This window comes from Trachinotus anak, unplaced genomic scaffold, assembly GCF_046630095.1.
Source record: "Trachinotus anak isolate AG129_WGS33_773 ecotype Australia unplaced genomic scaffold, CSIRO_AGI_Tana_v1 ptg000008l, whole genome shotgun sequence".
Taxonomy (NCBI): Eukaryota; Metazoa; Chordata; class Actinopteri; order Carangiformes; family Carangidae; genus Trachinotus; species Trachinotus anak.
The window spans coordinates 14,264,730-14,284,766 of record NW_027273859.1 but is presented as its reverse complement, the minus strand read 5'-3'; the positions used below and the strand labels follow the sequence as shown (position 1 = coordinate 14,284,766).

At 42.6% G+C, this 20,037-nt stretch overlaps 1 protein-coding gene across 1 annotated transcript; it reads right to left on the bottom strand.

Annotated features, from left to right (window-relative positions):
* Nucleotides 1-2,907: 2,907 nt before the first annotated feature.
* On the bottom strand, nucleotides 2,908-14,057 carry tbx5b (T-box transcription factor 5b). Its single transcript, XM_071482824.1, has 9 exons — nucleotides 13,667-14,057; nucleotides 12,590-12,736; nucleotides 12,195-12,289; nucleotides 11,712-11,831; nucleotides 10,052-10,199; nucleotides 8,423-8,575; nucleotides 6,443-6,534; nucleotides 5,219-5,475; nucleotides 2,908-3,821 (listed from the first exon to the last, which is right to left on the bottom strand). Exons 2-9 carry the CDS (start codon nucleotides 12,728-12,730, stop codon nucleotides 3,235-3,237), a joined length of 1,593 nt encoding a protein of 530 aa, XP_071338925.1. The 5' UTR covers nucleotides 12,731-12,736; nucleotides 13,667-14,057; the 3' UTR covers nucleotides 2,908-3,234.
* Nucleotides 14,058-20,037: the final 5,980 nt, after the last annotated feature.

The following is a 20,037-nucleotide window of genomic DNA, read 5'->3' as shown; positions in this document are numbered from 1 at the left end:
AGCCCTCCTGGTTTAGCTAAACAAAAATTTAGGTCTGCAGGCCAAATGAGTGACATTTAAAAATGTCAGTCTTTCTTTTTTTTCTTTTTTTTTAACATTTGGTGTCTTGAGTGTGCACATAAAAAAAAAAGATGTGTGTATGTGGTTGTCGGTGCTCTGTGCTGGTCCATCATGGATTAGTAATTTTGGATGAGAAAAGGAGAAAATGTAGAGGGCAGCCAGAGGGGTTAGGAGTGTGTGTGTGTGTGTGTGTGTGTGTGTGTGTTGGGGTGAAGGGGAGGGGGGGGGTGTCGTGGAGATAACGATAAGCACCACTTAGGCTCTTTGATCACAAAGGTTCATCAATCTACTGTCCGACCAGTATGTCTGAGAAAGTCCTCCTTAGATGGATTACACACACACACACACACACACACACACACACACACACACACACACACACACAGACACACAAAAGCTGGCTGTGTTTAATATTACTTTACCACTTTACCCAAAGCTTTATTCTCCCAGCTAGCTCCCAGACTTACAGAGGTCATTGCAGAGCTCTGTTACTGTACAAGCAAGCATGAAGCAATGCAATCCATCTTCAGAGCTGGAGGCCCCTGAGATCTCATTCTTTCTCCCCCTCCTCTCCCCCTCTCCTCGTCCTGGCCGGAGTTTGACTGCAGACGAAGGGTTAAGGAGGAGCAGCTCTGAAGAGCTCCCTGCTTAACCTCCGACCTCATGGTGTATGAGAGAGAGAGATAGAGAGAAAGGAAGAAAGAGAAAAACTTCTGACACACAGAGAACTTTGTAATTAAAATGTAAATACACTGGGTTTGAAGTTCAATGATTTAACAACCTTTGCCAATAAATCTTTCTGTTAATGTCCATCTGTTCTTTCAAAATATGTGTGTTGTAAACTCTGAGCAGGTGTAAGGTGTAAGAAGTTAACTTTGCTGTGAGAGACACAACACGAGATGCCAGGAGAGAGGAAGGATGGCGGATGGTGGCCTGTAGGGGAATGTAAGAGAAAGGGGGGACCACCAACACACCCCAACCTTTCTTTGTCCTCCATCCCAGCAGACCCCTCCCCTCTCTGGGCAGCAGGTCGTCAGTGAGGGGGTCCAGCTGGTGAAGACTGGAGATGCCAAACAACCTGTCAGAGATAAGAGGAGGCGGACAAGGTATACATAGCACCCTAACACCCACACCACTCTGGAGGGGTTTGCTGCTAAATGGAAGAGTTGGAGACATTGGGGTCCCTTATACTTGATAAGACTGCACAGTACACACTGTTACACTTCAAACAATACTCTCTACATTGTTGAATGAGATTGTTGGACACTTCTGGAACATATATTTGGGAAAAGGTGCAGGCTAGTGTTGTTATCAGGTCCTTCATTTTCATACATGCATTGAAACTGATAAGCTGCACTTCACTTAAAAGAGTTTCCACTCCCAAGGTCCTGAATGTACTTTAAATAACCCAGCGGGAATGTTAATAGTTTGTCTCTTCTGTGTTTGTCGTCTAACCACAAAGAAGAACACTACAACCAATTGACTTAAGCAAAATTCTCTAAAATTTATTCCATTTCTGTATATAAATCTGTCTTTATTCCCATAGAACAGAAATGTTTTGTTTATCACAACTATTTAATCACCATTTGGAGATGGAGGGTGAAACCAGAAACAAATCTTCAAAGAGAAACAAATATCTCTGAATAATACCGTCTTGTTTCACAAGTTAACAACAAAGTTATCTTTACAAATCTAGAGTAATAAATACTATTAGCAGGAAAAAAAGTCTATAAAACACAAACATTTTCATCTTTACTGCTCACTGTCACACACATACTCACGCACACACATCAAATACATAACAAGGAATGATGAGGATCTGCTGTCTGCATACTGATGGTTTGCAATGTTAGCGCACCTTCTCACATGTTACTGCATGTATAACACCCGGACAGAAATATAAAAACTGCTTCATGACACAGAAATAAAACAAAATCTCAGCTTGCGTGCATGGAAGGATTCACAAATGTTTTTTTGTTTTTTTTACAGTTAGCTTCAAGGATGAAAGTAAAACCCGAATCTGCAGGGAAATGTACTCAACCCAGTCTAGTCAAAGCAATTAATGGAGTAATGGTGTATGGATATGACAGGGACCAATTTAGACTAATGAAGAGCACATTTACAGCACTGTATTTCCTTGTGTTTGCTGAGACATCCTTGCATGTCAAGGATCAACACTGGACTCATGAATAATTCAGAAACAAACAAAAATGGGCCATCACACACGCGCGCACACATAACACGCTTCACTCCAGCTCTGACTGGTCAGCTGGGGATAAAAGAGATGTGCGTGCTCATTGGTTGGCTGTCATTGAGTGTAGAAAGCTGATTGGTCAGCTGGGGGTGACTGAGAGGACAGTGGTGACAGCTGCGTGACGCTGAGTTGTGCATTTACCCAGAATGCAGTGGAAACAGTGTTTACAGGTCCTTCAGCCTGTAGCGTGGTCTAAACAAACTGTTTATCTCCACGGTGCAGCGCCTGCAGCTACTACTGCCTGTCTCATTGGAAATTAACTCATAGCATCCTTGAGCTGAGCTGACATAGGCTTTACATACAAATACACACACACATTCACACACGCGCGCACAGACAACTCATGCCTTTTCTCCTTCACTGAGACTGAGCATGGAGTTGTGTTTTGCTCCACTAAAGAGAAAAATGTCTCCCTCAGGCTCTGCTGTGAGAGCTGAGATTATTTTGGTCAGTAAATGTTTGTCTGTCTGACATTGGGTCACAATTTACATCCTTGACAATGCAAAGAGTGGGAGTCATTGAGAGGAAAACAGCCTAGTGCTGTTCACAGTCTGGCCTGAACAGGGCTCACAGTGCAAACATTTGGATGACACCAGTCTTTGAGTTATGAAAAGATGATAAACTACAACTTTGATTGTGCTGCTTTTTTTTTTTTTGTTTGTTTAATCTGAAGCTTCATGGATGTCCCAGTCCAGTCTTTCACAATTCACGGCTCCGTCCAGCACAGGGGGGAAACATGGCTAATAGATGAGACCTCATCACACGGCACAAGATCACACTTTTCACAATTATGTTACAAAGGTAATATCATATTTAGTCCGTATACGCTGCAGCATCTTTCAGAAGAGCAGAAAGAAGGCTCACTGAGTTTGAGACTGTCTGTCCACTAATCAGTCCTTCAGGTACGTCCCCTGGTTCAGTTAGGAGGCTGCGCTCCACTCTGGTACTCCGCACCTGATGTGTGTGTGCGTCTCTAGTGTGTGGTACAGAGGGGGAGACAGGTTGGGTGTGAAGCGAGGATACTCTCTGAGAGGAGGGCTGAGCTGCCTGCTGTGAATGTGTTGGGAGCTCTGAGACGGAGGTCCAGAGCTCTGGCTCTGGTAGGGGTCGTGGGCGATGTGTTCTCCCAGCGGCGGAGAGCTCTGGTGGGCTATGGCACTGAGTCGAGAGCCCTGAGGGCTGGAGCTGTAGGGAGGATGAGGGGTATAAGGTGGGTAAGGTTCCATGGGGGTCATGGCAGAAGGGAGCGGACAGGTGTAAGACCAGGATGTACAGTTGAGTTCATCCAGTCTGGGCTCTGAGCTGGCAAACATGCACGCCTGACGCTGTCCCATGTCTGAGCTGTAGGGGGAGTCAGCGAGACCCAGGGCAGTGTTGTTGGATAGACCAGGTGGAGGAGGAGGATAGGAGGAGGGGTGATAGTAAGACTCGCCCTCACTTGGTGAGCTACCAGTGAAGGGTTTCTTGTACGGGTGCTGGCGGTTTCCTGAAGGGCAGCTCTCCTCCACTACAGACAGACAGGGAGAAAATGTTCTGTTGATTTTCTGTGAGAGCTAAGAAAGTTCCAGCTCAAAATTTCTGACTTTAGACAGTTCAAGTTGAGAAGAGAGACGAGAACAAAATGTACACATGAAGTAAAGCTGAGTTAGCTTGGCTGATTTTAGAGTACGTATGACATTAACTTAGCTATAAACATGATGCCAGGGTTAAAGTACAGTTTATCTGTTACGTTGCAAGAAGAAAAGTATTTTGTCTCTTTAATGACTTGGTACCAACCAAAATTTGTCCAAATCACTGTTTATTAAAAAAATTAAATTACTCTTTTGGTAATTTTTTTACCTAAATGAAAAAAGGGTTATGTTTTATGTATACGTTCATATTCCTTAAAGCAAAGTATTGAAAATATATTCTTTTGCTCTTGATCCTAAAATGTTCCCAATAGTGTCAATTGAATTGAAATAATAAATTTCAAACAATACCCAGCCCTATTAACTACAGAGTGTGTAGGCTGCACTTATCATCAGTGCAGACCCTTCTGTAAAGCAGCATAGACCCGATTTAAAAAGCCCTTTGTGCCTTGCTTCAGATGAATTCTGCATGTACAGACGGGCATGTTCTTTTAATCAAACGGTGTCAGAGGCCTGAAAGCAGTGGTTACCTGACACCTACATTATACCCACCTTACATGATCAGTTCAGTGTAATACAAATCCTGTTTCTCATCTTGAGTTTAGTTGCAGTCTTAGAACATGTTTTGGAATCTAACATTTAAGTATTTTCGGCCTGATGACACTTAAATGTTTTTCCCCCTGAGTTTTATGATCTTCTCTATGATCACGCAATGCTAATTACACACAGTCTGCAAAAACAGACTGAATGCCAGTCACAGCACAAATGAATGTAAAACTGTTTTTTCATTTCTTAGAATAGAACAAAACAAAGAAATCAATGTAGTTACGTTTCGGGTTCACACCCAGAACCTTCTGGCTGTGAGGCGACAGTGTCATCGACTACACCACCGTACCGCCCTTTTTTTCCTAGGCATGATTTCCATTAAGTTTAGAAGTCTATAAAACCAGCCTGAAATGACTCAAAATCTGTAGTTCAAGGTCAAAAAAAAAAAAAAAAAATTATCAGTAATTATCAGTTTTAGGTCTGCTCAGGTGATATTTTCCTACTTGGAATAAGGAAACTTAGGGAGTGTAATAATATTCACAAATCATTTTTAAAGTGAGCTAAACACTGTTTCCGCGATTACAAAAAGTATTACAATAACTCAGGGAATATGAAAATAAATGAGTCAAGGCTACACTCCAGTGTTAACATGTTATTATATCTTGAGACTCTGGCAGTAATTCTCTTTTACACAGAGCACTGAAGCCAGAGATGCACAGCTTCCACTTACTTTTCCTCTTGGTGCAGTGGTAAACCTGCAGCTGTTGGCCGTGCTGCAGGGGAGGGTGAGGCAGGGTGTAATGCGTGGGGGGAGCGCTCAGCAGCTCCTGGGGGCTGCTGCTGCTGTTCAAGCCGTTCTCACAGCTGTAGGGGGATCCGACAGCCTCGGGGGAGCCTCTCAGACCCCGCCCCTCCCCGCTGAAAGGACTCCCGGTGGAGCAGGCTCTCTGACGGACTGTACTGCGGGGGACCACTGGGTAGTCCTTGCTGAAACAGAAACACAGAAGTGGGTTGAGAATAACAGCGGGGGCAACAATTTGCATCTGATGTTGTTATGGCCTCAGGTGTGCGGCACAAAAATCAAAACTGCCTGTCCTGACTCCGTACAGGTATTTTTGGTGGATTAAATTCTGCAGGGTTGTACTGTTTGTGGTTTTTTTTCCTTTTCTTTTTCTCTTTCTTTCAAGTCTCCATCCTTTCAGCTCTGATCTCTCTCTCTCTCTGTACACACTGCCCTCTTGGTGAACTCTATGGTATGTGGGGGACAGCAGGCCACATCTCCCTGACTCTCGCTGAGACAGTGACACACACTCTCTCATACACATGCACGCGCGCACACACACACAGTCAGCGCTGTTGTGAGATAATTTGCTGCTCTAAAAATAAACATCCATCCGTGTGTCACTTCAGATAGACTCCTCTCCTCTCTGCCACAGCAGCACAGTAACACAGGGCTGCTGCATTTAATACCACCCTCCCTCCCTCCTTCTCCTCCTCCCTTCTCTTTCCTCTCCCTCCACTCAGTAACAGCTTCTCCCATTGGCTTGCTAAAATCGCTAAACTGCCTGCCACAACAGGGCTTGAATGAAGATTAGCTCAGCTCACGAACAGACACCATGTAAGGCCATCAGCTGATCAGCAGTGACAGTCTAATAAACCAACAGCAACGTGATCTATCAGCGCGGCGCAAGGACTGATGCTCAGTGGTTTTGGACAAGGTTTCAGGCTGAGATCGACCTTCAGGTAACAATGGCTCACATCTTATATACCAATTGGCTCCACTCAGAACCACGCACGTCTTAGACCATATGTACCTCATCATAACAACCCCACCCCCCTCTCCCCCCGCCGGGTGAGGGAGGGAAAGAGAGAAGAATAGATTTTCTTTTCTATAAATGTTCACGAACACACGGATACTAGAAACACAAAAAAACGCTAACAAAGCTGTACTCACCCTTGCAGCTTGGCCATGCGGTGCAGCTCATTGTCGTCGCCGCCTCTGAAGCCCTTTGCAAAAGGATTATTCTCGATCTTCAGCTGCGTAATCTGAGGACGAAACACAGAAAAACCTTTCGCTCAGACACTAGTATTACACCACAGGGCTCTCACAGGCCCAAACAAATACACAGTTTCATCCACGCACAGACAGAGGTAGGCGCAAAAGCACATTCAGTCTTTAACTGTTCTCTTCATTGACTGAAAGTCAATAGTTTACTATTAGTCAGAGGCCCCGCAGATGTTAAAAGCAGCCCTACCGAAGCTGTGCACGGCCAACATTCCTCAGCCACTGACGTTTCTAACGGAGTGGACAATGTTCTCGCCAGCTGACACAGAATAAACTGTTTACACAAACACTCGCCAGGTTTAAGGATTTCAGGCCAAAGCTTTTAGAGGTCCAAAGCTGAGAGCTTTGATGTTAAGTCATCAAACTTTTCTCACTGATGTCATGGAGGGAAACCTTCGGGTTTTGAAGGATTTCATTTGGCTAAAGACCATGTCCATCAGCGAGCAGGCAAGTGGACTGGAGACCTGACACGAGCTCAGGTCCAAACAAACTTTGAAGCGTCGATAATACTGATATCGACCTCCACCACACTACTGGCTCAACAGCTGTAGATTCTATTCACATTTCTATACAGATGTGGAATCTAATCTATGTGTTTCTGTATGTATGATAGAACTATAGAGGGTTTTTTTACACAATAACCACATTGCATACACAAATGTAATAGCTCAGAAAATTATAAATAATTTGCAAAACTTAAAATAATTAACTTTGTCCTACTAACTCAGCACTACTACCACTACTACTACTCATAATGTAAATACATTACACTGTGTGTGTGTGTGTGTGTGTGTGTGTGTGTGTGTGTGTGTGTATACAGTGGAATGTAATATATATATTAACTTTTGTTTATGAGCAAATTTTTTTATTACAGGATAGATTAAAAAAAATATAAACACAACATAAAAATGAGCTGAATTTACATCTCTATTTTCTCAGGTGAGAATTTTTGCCGACAAGATATACTGTATAAAAATAAAGAAAAACATTGCAAAACTTAGTAGAAAAATAGTCTAGCTAGAATGTATTTATTTATGTTGTTTATGATTTGTTATGAAATGTGAACAAATTGAAGATATCTTGTGAAAAGTTTATCTGCAGAGTTCAAGGCTTAAAGCTTTAGCAATTTGTCTTTGTCTGACAAAGACAAAGGAAACTGGATCAGCCAAGATCAAGGGAAAGAAACAGGTCATTACAGACCGACACTTATACGTGCTCTCTCTCTCTCTCACACACACACACACACACACACACACACACACACACGGATAATATATTTTTGGACATGTTTACAAATACTGAGTAAGGACACATAAACAAAGAAGATGCAAATTGACTTTCTGGACACAAAATACAGACCTTAATACAAACAGAGAAAGAGGGTCCGTATGCGTGTGTATGTGTGTGTGTGTGTGTGTGTGTGTGTGAGTGTGTGAGGCAGAAGTTGAGTGTGCTCAGTGACCAAAGGCAAAACTTCATGCACTTATCTAAATAGTCTCAAACTTGACAGTAGAACAGATCTGATTTGTGCACATACGAATCTGAGCTCTATTTCCATAATTGTTAGAATAATCTCAAGGTTGCCGTTAGCTCCAGCCTGTAGAAAACCAGTACACTTCATATTCAAACACCAGCTGATGTATAAACATCACTATAGTATTATTATTATTATTACATTCCTAGCAGGACTTGCAGTGTGTCTGTGCTTTTTTAAAACTCACCGTGACCTTATTGTATTCATATGTTTTGGAAGCGCCAATATTTTTACTGTAGTTTCATCCACACAGGAGGTTTAGGTGGCACTATCCTGGCATGTGGGCAGGCTAGTTCCTGACCTTTAACACCGACTCAGTAGCGTGCAAAGCCTACCTTGTGGTTCTGGTAGGACGTCACAGCAATGAAGGCAGTCTCAGAGAAGACGTGGGTGCAGAAAGCTGTGTTTTTGGAGCCGAAGCCGTTGTTCTCATCCGCCTTGACGATATGGAGGCGAGGCTGGTATTTGTGCATGGAGTTGAGTATTATCTGCACATGGGAGAGATTGAGAAGGTGAGGCTGACAGAGCTGTCTCCGCGCTTCAAGAAACACTCCGGCAGATGCTGGGACCTGAACTGGACTGGACGGGAGACCATGTGAAGGTTGGGCCCACCTTAAGTCAAGATAACCAGATTTCTTAGCTGACATGAAACAAAGATTTGTGCTTTACATATGAGCAGGATAAAACGGATGTAAGTCAACATGAAAAACAAATAAGCGATTTTGTTTACATGGCCTCCTTCCAAGACTGCAGCCAGGATTTACAAATTCTGTGGGCAAGAGTTCTGCATGAATAGCTATAGGAATAACAAGATGCTTTTTTTTACCTGCTCTGGTTTGAAGAACAACTCATGAAGGTCTTATTTTGATATAAATGTCACAAAGAAAATCATACATAAGAAAGGAACTGATTAGTGAATCATATCACATTGTTTATTTCTAGCTATTGATCAAATGTGACATCTGTGACCAATTTCTGACCCAAACCAAAACCAAACCTACAACACACAGTTATGTAAGACCAGACTCCACAGGACAGGATATTCAGGTCTAAATCTGAACAGTACAATTTGATGTTCCTTGTTCACTGATCCATCCATCCCTTTTCTATACCCGAAACCGGGGCGCGGTTGGGCCATTAACCATTTTATTAACCATTAATAGATAGCTCAGCAATACTGTAAGTTACTTCTTGACAGGTTGGTGTACTTTGTGACCACCTAGTACCGCAGCATTTTTTTTTTTTTTATCCAACAGGCTCTAACATGGCTAGGTTTGGCCTGGACATACCAGTGATGTAAAACTATAACAACTCCCGGTCTGAACTATTTCCCACGACACCGACGGCTCCACAAGTGGTTTTTAATTGGAGCGCGTTTGTTTATCCTGGGGGGGGGGGGGGGGGGCTCAGTTTAATCGCAGCGACGTGTCCGCCTGTGACATGCATTAGCTGATGGACTTTAAAGCTACTGAAATCATCACCTCTAATTCACCAGGTCTGAAATGGTGATGTTTCTGTTCGTTTGTGAAGCGCGGTGACCACGGGCCCGCCTGGCAGGGGTGAGTCCGCTCTGATTTGTGCCGTGTTGTGATGTCTGCTGAGGTACACAGTCTGTGCTGCCAGCTGAGGACTCAATGGGCTCCTCGGGTGGAGCCTGTCTGCTGAACCGGACCTGCGGCTGTAGTTTGTGCAGTAATTCTTCTTAAATTCAAAACATTAATCAGTTATTTATTTAAAACGCATACTACGGATATTTGATATTTGTGATTTGTGTCCTCATACACGCTTTCAAACGACGTTTTATTGAAGCAGCCTAAAAGTAAAGGCCTGGCTATAAAACCTGCTCCAAAGACTCTGATTACATTTATTTTTAGTTCAAACACATAAACAGCACATTTTTCTTGACTTGCCTGCACACAAACAGAAATCCACCACATTTCAGAAATGCTATCAAGAAGACTCACATGTCCGAAGGGGTCCAGGTGGTTGTTGGTGAGTTTGAGCTTCTGAAAGGAGACGAGCTGGCGGCTCCAGTGCGCCCCGGTGGCGGGGGAGTCCGGATGGACGTAGAGCCTCCCCGGCATCGCGGGCTCTGCCTTTCCCGTTATCGACCTAAGAAGAAAAGAAGAAGAAAATTGGAGCAGATGAGAGAAAGGGTCAGGCAGTGACTCTCAGTGGGTCACCGTGGTTTGTCCGAGCCGGCGTGCACAGCTCTGCCCGGTGCCCCGCCGCGCAGGAAGGAGGCCTGAGCTGCCGCCGGCTGCAGAAGCTCTATCTGGGGCTCTAATTAGACAGACTCAAAATGCACCGTGTTTTTTTGCAGAAGTTTACACAGTTAGCCACATCTGGACCTCAGCTCAGCCGACCCAAATGAACTCGGTCTCCTCCACACCTGCCGTCGCCTCTGTTATTCTCTGCTGCAGCTGAAATAAATCGCCACAAAACAGGGGCCACATTAATCTGGAGGGGTCTGTTGTCTCGTTTTTAACAGCAGCAGACGGTAAAGTCAGTGCCAGCCGCTCTGAAGCCTCGAAGAAATAGTGATCATGTGTGTTGCTGTGTTTAAAACGTGCTGTAGATCTGCGTGTAGCTGTGTTTTGACTCTGCAGTGTGTAGTTGAAACAGAAAATAAATAAAATAAAATGGCATGCATGATATTTTGTAAACAAATGTACAGCCTGTTATTGAGAGGATTCACCCCCACCCCCATACACACACACACACACACACACCCACACACACACACACACACACACACACACACACACACACACACACACACAAACTTTATCTGTGGAAAATGCCTCCGGGCTGTAGCACCGACTTCTCTCTGTAAACACCGAGCTCCTCCATTAGATCGAGGCTCTGAGCTGGGACCTGGTGTCACAGTGGGTTTATCCACGGACCCCGGTGTCCGGCCCGCTTCACTGCAATAACCGAGTGTCTGGTGCTGTGAGGAGGCAGGGCTGTGATGGCTCTCACTGTGGAGTCAGTGGGCTGCTCGGATTTTCCCCCACAGCACAACACACAGAGAACTTAATCCGGTGTGCGGCGTCTGTCCGCCCGGTGAACCCTTCACACTCTGACTGCACCGGCGGGCAGACACCGGGGGGAAACACGGGGAACTAGGCCACCCCAGTCTGCAAGAGGGAGCCGACCTTTACGCGGTGCGCGCAGGCGGAGGACGGAGCGGAGGGTATAAACCCACAACATCACGGTGCAGCCGGATTTCCATTGGCCGGTTTATTAGACTCGTATTGCATCAATGAAACACATTCGTCTCATAAATACAGTGGCAACAAGGCGACAGTCTCAACTGTGAAAATGTGGGGCCAAATAATCACTGATCATGAAATAGATTTAGGCTATTGATTTTTCTTTTCTTTTTGCTGTGAGCCCACTACCATAACAAGGTTAACTATTATAATAAACATAATAATGAGTCTTTTATGGGAGAGCTGACTGCGCAGACATACGCTTCCACGGTTCCACGGGATCCTCAACACGTCAACACTACTATAGCCTACATTTCATTACATCAGCCCATTACAGCTTTTGGGAGTGTTGTCTTGAGTTTGGATTTGGACGGTCAGTCTGACAAATATTAAGTGTTGTCATACGAACCATTTGTTGTCTGCAAATTTGTAGCGATGGTCATCCCCGGGGACAATGTCCATGAGGAGTATGTACTTGGTTTTTGGGTTGAGGCCTGTGACCTTCACCTTGTAACTGGGGAACATCCTCCTGCAGGGCGCACATTCAAGAAAAAACACAAGGAGATTTAGATCAGAAAAACACCTTATGTTAGATATTAATAAAGCCTATGAATAAAAAATACACATAGACTTGAGCGCTGCTGAGACAAAACGTCTCTTGAGGGCATTGTTGCTGTATGCATATGTTAGATTCTGTCCCAGAAGAATAAAAATCATTCCTGTTCATTCAATCCTCCTATGTTTTAGTGAAGTGCTTCATTAAAAAAACAAAACAAACAAACAAACAAACAAAACAAAAAAAAAAACACACACACATGAAAGGCTAAATCAGATACACACAAAGTCAGAATCTATTTTATGCAGTCAACAGATAGTTATTTCTTCCTCCTACCTTCCAGCTTTGGTGATGATCATTTCAGTTCCCACTTCATCAAACTTCGTCCAGAGTTCCCTGTCATGAAGGAAAACTTTGATTCCCTCCATTCCCTGCAGCAAAATACAAACGGTGCTCACTACAAATGCAGAGCAAGTCTTCTGCAAGTCAAACTAAAGCGAGACAATGAATTGCACAATGTATTAAAAAAAATAATGTGGAATATGTAGTAATTTCATAGTGATTCCTGTAGCCTGTTAGATAGAATGCTTTAGTGGTTTTTGGTAAATTCAGTATTCTCTCTACGGCAGCAATAAATTCCTTGTGCCCCAACTTGTTTTGACAAAGACAGGCATAACATCAGTCGAACTCAATAATCAATAAATCGATATTTACATTAGGATCCACAGTACCTGCTGGCTGGACGCTGTCTGCGGTGAGGCCGGTGAGTTTAAGGTGTAGCTGGGATTTTCCTGTTTGCTTTCTTTTGGGGAATCCATACAGTCCGAGTCCGGACGCTCTGCAAGGCCGAACTGGTCCCCTCCGTTTGCCATGTCCCACTGAGACACACACACACACACACACACACACACACACACACGCAAACACACGCACGCACACACACACACACACACACACACACACACACACACACATTATGTGCATTTGGTTTGGGTTTTTTGGATATGGATAAGAAAATGTTGTAGCTGTTTGACAGACTGTGCGGTCGTCAATGAACATTTCAAATTAAAGTTATAAGAAATATATTTTGGAGCATGTCTGTTTGGGCAAATTAAGGTCAGTCTCAAACAGAACTCAGAGCTGTGATACAAATATTTAATTTTAAAATTTTCAACACAGATGCTCCAGCTATAATCTATAAAGAGCCAAACTGCTGGACAGTTGAAATTTGGCTGAGAAACTGTTAAAGGATCCACAAAGAGCTGCTAAATGTTGGCCTTTATTGTGTAGGTAACCTACACTCATTGATATTGTGGTGAAAAACCACTAATAATCTATGGTCCTCTCTTTAGCATAAGGATAATGACTCACATTAGCCCGCATTACAATGCCTCACACTAACTGATCCAATAACCTAATTACAGGCTTCCACTTAAAAGGAGATTAAATGTGCATGAACTTGAACTTTAACATTGTTTTCGAGGAAGGCTAGGATTGTTATTGATCATGAATATTAACGTGATATTAACAATCTAGACTATAGGCTATTTTATCCACAGTGGTTTATATTAATAGCACTACTATTGACATTTTGTAGACTATTTCAAACGCAATGCTTGATAAGTGAAGCTTTAAATTCCATAGCTAAATTTTGAGTTGAGCCCACATGGTGTTTAAAATGGAAGCATCTCTTAAAGTGCATATATCACTGACACCAAATAAGCTAACCACAGCCTTTACTGGCATGCATGCGTTAGTGTGTGTGTGTGTGTGTGTGTGTTTTGGATGGTCGCTCTGAGGCCCTTTACCTCAAACGCACTGCTCTGCTGTCTCTGCAGAAAACACGCTCATCCTGCTCCTGCGCGCTCTGCACGTTTGATTTGATTTCCCTTGTATTAATTTTTTTTTTTATTTTAATCCAACTGTCCAACTGTTGCCGTGTAGACAGGATCTCAAAAATCCACCATGTTTCCCGTGCAGCTCTGAAATATCAACGGGTTGTTTATTTCTCGCTGCGCTGTCCTGCGCGCAGACAGCGGCTCGTCCGCTCCGCTGCCTCCCGCCACCGCCGGCTACAGGCTGAGACCCGCTCAAAGCGGCTGCAGCTTCTTCCTCATTTATCTCGCTCCTCTCCTTCTTGTCCTAGCGGACGCAGAGGCTGCCCTGATCTAAAACTCCCCCCCCCCGTATCAGATCTTTGCTTACAAATGGAGTCAGGTCCGCCTCAGATATTCTGCCCTCCCCCTTCTGCCTCCCCTGCGCTCCCATAGGTCTGCACGGCGCATCGGTATCTGCGGGCCAAATCGAGGCTGTGACACTGGCCAATCACACACACACACACACACACACACACACACACATGCTCAGGCAAACATTGTTTATTTTTCAAAAATATTATTATAAGTTATCACATTGTCTATTTGTCCCTGCAGCATTAATACTATATGCTCGGTAATAGCCTATGGCACACACAAAATGACCGTTGACTCCTTTTCTACCTGAACCAAAAAATGATTATCCACCTAACTGTTCTGGTTGGTCAGAGAAACTTGTTACTGTTGTTAAAGTCAGAGGAAGTGGGTACATTTTACTCTTGGATTAATTAAACCCTTTGACCACTCGGGAGAACTACAAGTCAAATCAGTATGAAAACGCAAGGACAATATTTTTTACCCAGATTCTGAATTCATCACCAATAACACACAACACAACCACATAACTAGAGGACAGGAGTAACCCCCCCCCCCCCCCCCCCCCCCCCCCCCCCCCCCCAACCACACACACACACACACACACACACACAAACACACACACACACACACCAAAAAAATAAAAAAATAGTTGGTGGAGAGGGCGCTGGAATCGTCATCATTAACAGTCTATTAGTTGATACCAGAACACAAGTGCTGGGCTATCTCTCATCAACACACCCAGATATAATGTGGATTTGGTTTGTGCATTTCCTAAAATGATGAAAATCCACAGGCCTAATCTCACATGAGGGACACGCATATTATCTCATAGTAGATTATAGAAGCAGGCACAGGAGGCCTATATAGCAGCAGCAGCAGCAGCAGCGGGTTGATGCCAGAGCGCATCACTTTGACTGGATTATTACTGTAGATCCCGGAGGCATCCAGAGTTGAAAGTTGACGGGGTCACTGCGGGGTCATCATGCCGGATCCCTCCTTTACCCATTTCTACCGATTTCTACATAACTCCATTCATCCACAACATACACAGCCTGCTCACTTAGACTGTTTTGTTCAGATTTAAGCATTGCTAACCATTCTCTGATTAATAATTTACACTGAACGTGTAAGATGTTGACTATGTTTCTGTTATAATGTCGAGATACACGGCAGGTGCACATGGTCTAGAATAGCTGCAGATTATTTTGATATAGGCCTATTGAATTCATAGAAATAACGAAATACAGTTTTAGATTTTCTAATATAGACTTAAAGTGAAATAAAAAAAAAATATATATATCCTGTAGGGAAATTTTGCGCGTAAAATGCGCCCTTTTTACGCACGGGAATGACCCGGTTTTTGCGCACCTGTGCGTTTCTATGTTTGGCTTGAAAAAGCAACGATAACCGCAGCTCTTACCGTGTTCAGAGATCAGACTCCCCGGTGACAGACCTCCGGTGCACAGCGGCGCGGCGCACAGCCCCTGCTGCACAGCAGTGAGAGCGCTGGCAGAGATTGGACCTGTGCGTGTGTGTGTGTTTGTGTGTGTGTGTGTGTGTGTGTGTGTGTGTGTGTGTGTGTGTGTGTGTGTGTGTGTGAAGGCAGACCCATCAAGTTTCCGATCTGCCCTGATAACCGACCAATAAGCTCTACCAGTTTCTACACAGGAACAAGCAGCGTCTGTGCTGTTTTCAACATGACGTCGAGAGATCATTAGTTAAGTACAATTCAAAACAAATGAGCCAATTTATTGTTTTACTTATTATTAGGCAAATTGGAAATTTATAATAATTTAGTCGCTAATGCACAAGTATTTCAGCAACAAATGTTGACTTTGATGAAACGACTCTTTATGAGATCACTATGAAGTATCCAAGCTAGAAAAACTGGGGGGACGCCTAACCAATATTTGACTTTGTTACACAGTTCATTTTTCATCCTAAAAAGCAGTTAAGGAAACATACAGTAGCTCATTTTAACAATGTCGATCAGACTTGAATATATCAGAGCTTTGCTGTCAGTTTAAGGGAAACCCTGAAATAGCCTATGTTTACCACATTCATTATATTTGTTTACAGTGGGGTTTTGTTCTGAGTCTGCTTCAGGATTTGTATGGTCCACAGGTCAATGATTTGAATGATTTCCAACTTAGCAGACGTGGCAAATCAAAATAGGCTACAGACCTAAATATTTGTTATGTGAAGAAAGACTATGCTGCATAAAAATAAAATTTAAAAAAAAATAATAATAATAATTGAAAAACTAAAAACTGTAATTATCTGAAAAATCATCTGGGACAAAAGTAAAAGAGTGAACTTTTCTGGACTCTGGAGTCACATCCAAAATGTTGACTCATATTCATTTATTGCCTCTACATTAGCAATCTCTTCTGGACTAGCAAGAGATATGTTGTCTTATCAGTAAATTGCCACAAGGTAGTTGCTGTATACAGAAATAGATCAAATATAAATGTATGAGTCGGAGGATTTCTTATGAAAAACCAAAATAATCTTAAGAAAAAAAGTTAGTTTGTACAGGCGGCTCCTCTAAATGTTGAGCAAATAATTCAAAATGAGTGATGTGGCGAAACTCCCTTCACTGTTTATTGAGCCTCCAAACACAACAGAAATGAAAGATCGCTGCCATCCGTTATTTTATTTTGAAAATTTAAATTATTTTGCGTATTCCTGGAAATTATACAGTTTCATGAAACACAACATTTCCGTATACTTATGTAAAACTTCCTCCGTTGCAAGTTACAATTGCACAATCGAAAAAAACAGTAAGAATATAATTCGTCTAATTACCTCATGAGTTAAAGCCACACGTTTGAACTTCTGTAGTTGTTCATAAAATTTTTAATCTGGGAGTCAAAAACACAAAATCAATAGGCAGATTTTTGTGGCCACACTTAAACTTTTCGATTTATTAATTGTCCAAATGGCATCTTTGGACAAATGAACTAATCTCTCCTGTTCAATAACAGCAACATACTGACGAAAACAACTATTTTTTAAAAACCAGCTTTTGTTACCGTTCAGATATAATAGGTCCCTGGAATATATTCAATAAGCAAAAGTATTAATAAATCATAGAAACAATTAACTGAAGTTAAAATAATTCTCCATAAAACTCATAAAATCATTTTCTAATGTATGAAAAACTTGATGGAAATGTTTCACTACATTTATACTAATTACATCACCTTCTCCATAATTTCTATGAAAATCACTTTTCCAAAATGAAATATTTACTATGCGAAAACATGAGGCTAACACACATTATTAAGATATACACATCAGAGATAGTATTCAATAAGGTTGGTGTTTATCTGAGTTCATTTACTTGCAACGCTGCTAAAATCTTTACTCTTTGAATGAATCTAGTTCTTAAACTGGGTTTTGTTTTTCAAGATATAACTTTTCAGGGTCTTATCCCTGAGTTGCTTGGTCTTTGCAGAAGAAAAGAGAAGGTTTCAATAATACCTGAAATGAGGTGGTGGTGGTGGTGGCTGGGCGGCTCATTATTGTCCCATCCTGGCTTCAGCTGACTGGATCCTCTGTTCTCTGTCTGGAGGAAGTGGTGAAGCGGTCCCAGACCTCCTGCACTCAGCAGGTCTGTCACACACACCTCCAGCTCGGCCAGAGCGAGTGTGTGTGGCATCAGAGGGCAAGGTCAACCCATTTCTCTGCAAACAATCACATCACACAGGGCAAAATACATTCCAACCCCCCACCCCCACCCCCCACCTCCAGGTTGTAAGGCGGTCTGATGTGGGAACAGCAGAGGGTGGGGGTTTGGCAGTGGTCCAGACGGGGCCTCTGAGTCCAGATGAAGGAAAACCTGCTCCACATTAATATGACTTCATATTACACATGTTAGTGAGACTCTGCTTTCTGTACAGGCTTAGTCAAATGTTGTGCTCCTCTTTAAAGTCAATGTGTGTAATCTGACTTGCTGTAAATGTCCCTCCAGATCAGATCACTGGGTTTAGTGGCAGGTAATATCAAACATAATTTTTGCTCAAAGGTGAGACACCTTTACCGCTTTACCTCATACTAAGAAATTGAACAACACAGATAATTTAATATTATCTTCTTAATTGCAGCTTTGTCTGATGGAAAATCTCAAGTATCTTTAACACAATTTAAGACGAAAATTAAACTTAATTTCCTTCGCAAATCATTTTATTGTTTGCAAAGCAGCAGTAGTGTCTGTAGCAGTTGCATCCATTTCATGTGCTGGTGTAAGGGTCAGCAACTGATATAATAAACCTGTAGTAATTGCATGAAACATGTTATAACATGTAATAGACTACTTCTAAACAATTGAATAAATGATGTAACTGGAAATCATTTCATTAATGTAAAGCTTGACTTGTTTTGGTTTTAACTGGCTGTTATTTTTTGTCTAATTGAGAACAGTGTTTATTCTGATGTACTGACATGACTGTTGTGGTTTGACCCTTCCATTTAATTTCTGTTTAGGCTTTTATTTTGAAGGTGTCAAAGCAGTATGAAAAGCAACATTAAGTGTCAAGCACCATCAAAGGAAGATTATGTATTTTTCATTGTTGAGCATCTGGCATATCATCCTCATCTTTTATTTTTGTTGTAGCCTACTTTAATGTTGGGATTAACACAGAATGGCTTTATAACCTCTGTGTGAAGTTTTTCTGGGTTTTGAAGTGAGTGCTTATGATCAAGGAAGGCTGCCTCATGAGCTCATTGCACCTTGATCCGCCTGCATGTTCTTGACACAGTAGACAGTGTGGTGTCATGTAGCTCCCTCTGGTGGTTTTCCTCTGCAAACAAGGAAATAACAGTTGGGAGCAAACACATCGAGAAGATGATAAGGTCCAGACGTAAAAAAAAAAACCAAACCCACCATGTCTGTCTTCACCCTATACACATTCCTTATGTCTACAAGCAATAAAACATACATCTCCATAGTACTGAGAGCCATGATTATATTTTGTAACATTTAAATTATTGGAGTGACGACATCAGAAACTGGCAGGGAGAGAGAGAGAGACCAGTCTGATGCAGAGTCATCCATGTGGGAACATTAACATTTAAGGGAGCAGTGTGTCTGTCTACCCTCAGAGCTGCTGTCACTCACAGGCGTCAAACTGAAGTGCTACGTGACCTTTACATTATGAACAGGAAATTCAACCTCGAGGGCTTTCCAGTGTGTTGCCATATTTCCAGACATTTATCTCTTTGTTTCCCAGACTATGCTTAGATGCTGAATTAAAGAGAGATTAGGAGCTCACCAGTAGATTGTAGATTGTATTGGTGGGTGGTTTAGACAAATGTGCCAAAGCCTCACAGTTTAGTGAATGTCTAAGTGGCAAAAAGTGACAGATTTTAGGTTTATTTTACAAAGATACTTGTTGTTCCCCCACAACTTCACCAAACTTTCTCCACTGTCTTCATCCCCACATGTTTCTGCTTGGCTTTCTCTCAGTACCTTGGGGAGCTCTGTCTTTAACAGACTGAAAACTCATTTCAACACAGCTGACATTTCACAGGCACTCGGGGCCTTTTTTACCTAACGACACAATTTAAACTGTTCAGAGGAGACATTTTTACTCTCGCCGGTCCTGCAGCCACACAGCTGCACTGGGGAGGCTGAGAGGGAAGTGGACGGAGGTCAGGACAGCGTTTTAGGCGTTTTACCTAATGGACCTTTGCACTGGACGTGTGAAACACTTCACTTAACACAGCCTCTGGGCACTAGATTGGTGTGTGCGCATGCTTGTTTTGTATCTACAATTGTCTGCATGTGTTTAAGGTGACAGAGTTAAAGGGCAAATTCGTTGGCCCTGACCCACTGAATGCCTGGCAGTTGGACATTTTTTGCCCTTTGGAGAGAAAACAAAGATAAAAGTTAAAAGTCTTAGTGTTATCGCTTCTATCATAAGGTAAATTAGAAAACTCTAAAGTTTCTATGTGATGTCTTTAGGGTAAAATGTGGATTGACA

Coding starts and splice junctions, on each gene's coding strand:
- tbx5b (XM_071482824.1), bottom strand. CDS start 12,730: ATGGCAAACGGAGGGGACCAGTTCGGCCTTGCAGAGCGTCCGGACTCG. Junction 12,290..12,589: donor AGACAGCGTCCAGCCAGCAG/GTACTGTGGATC, acceptor ATTTTGCTGCAG/GGAATGGAGGGAATCAAAGT. Junction 5,476..6,442: donor CGCATGGCCAAGCTGCAAGG/GTGAGTACAGCT, acceptor TTTCTGTTTCAG/CAAGGACTACCCAGTGGTCC.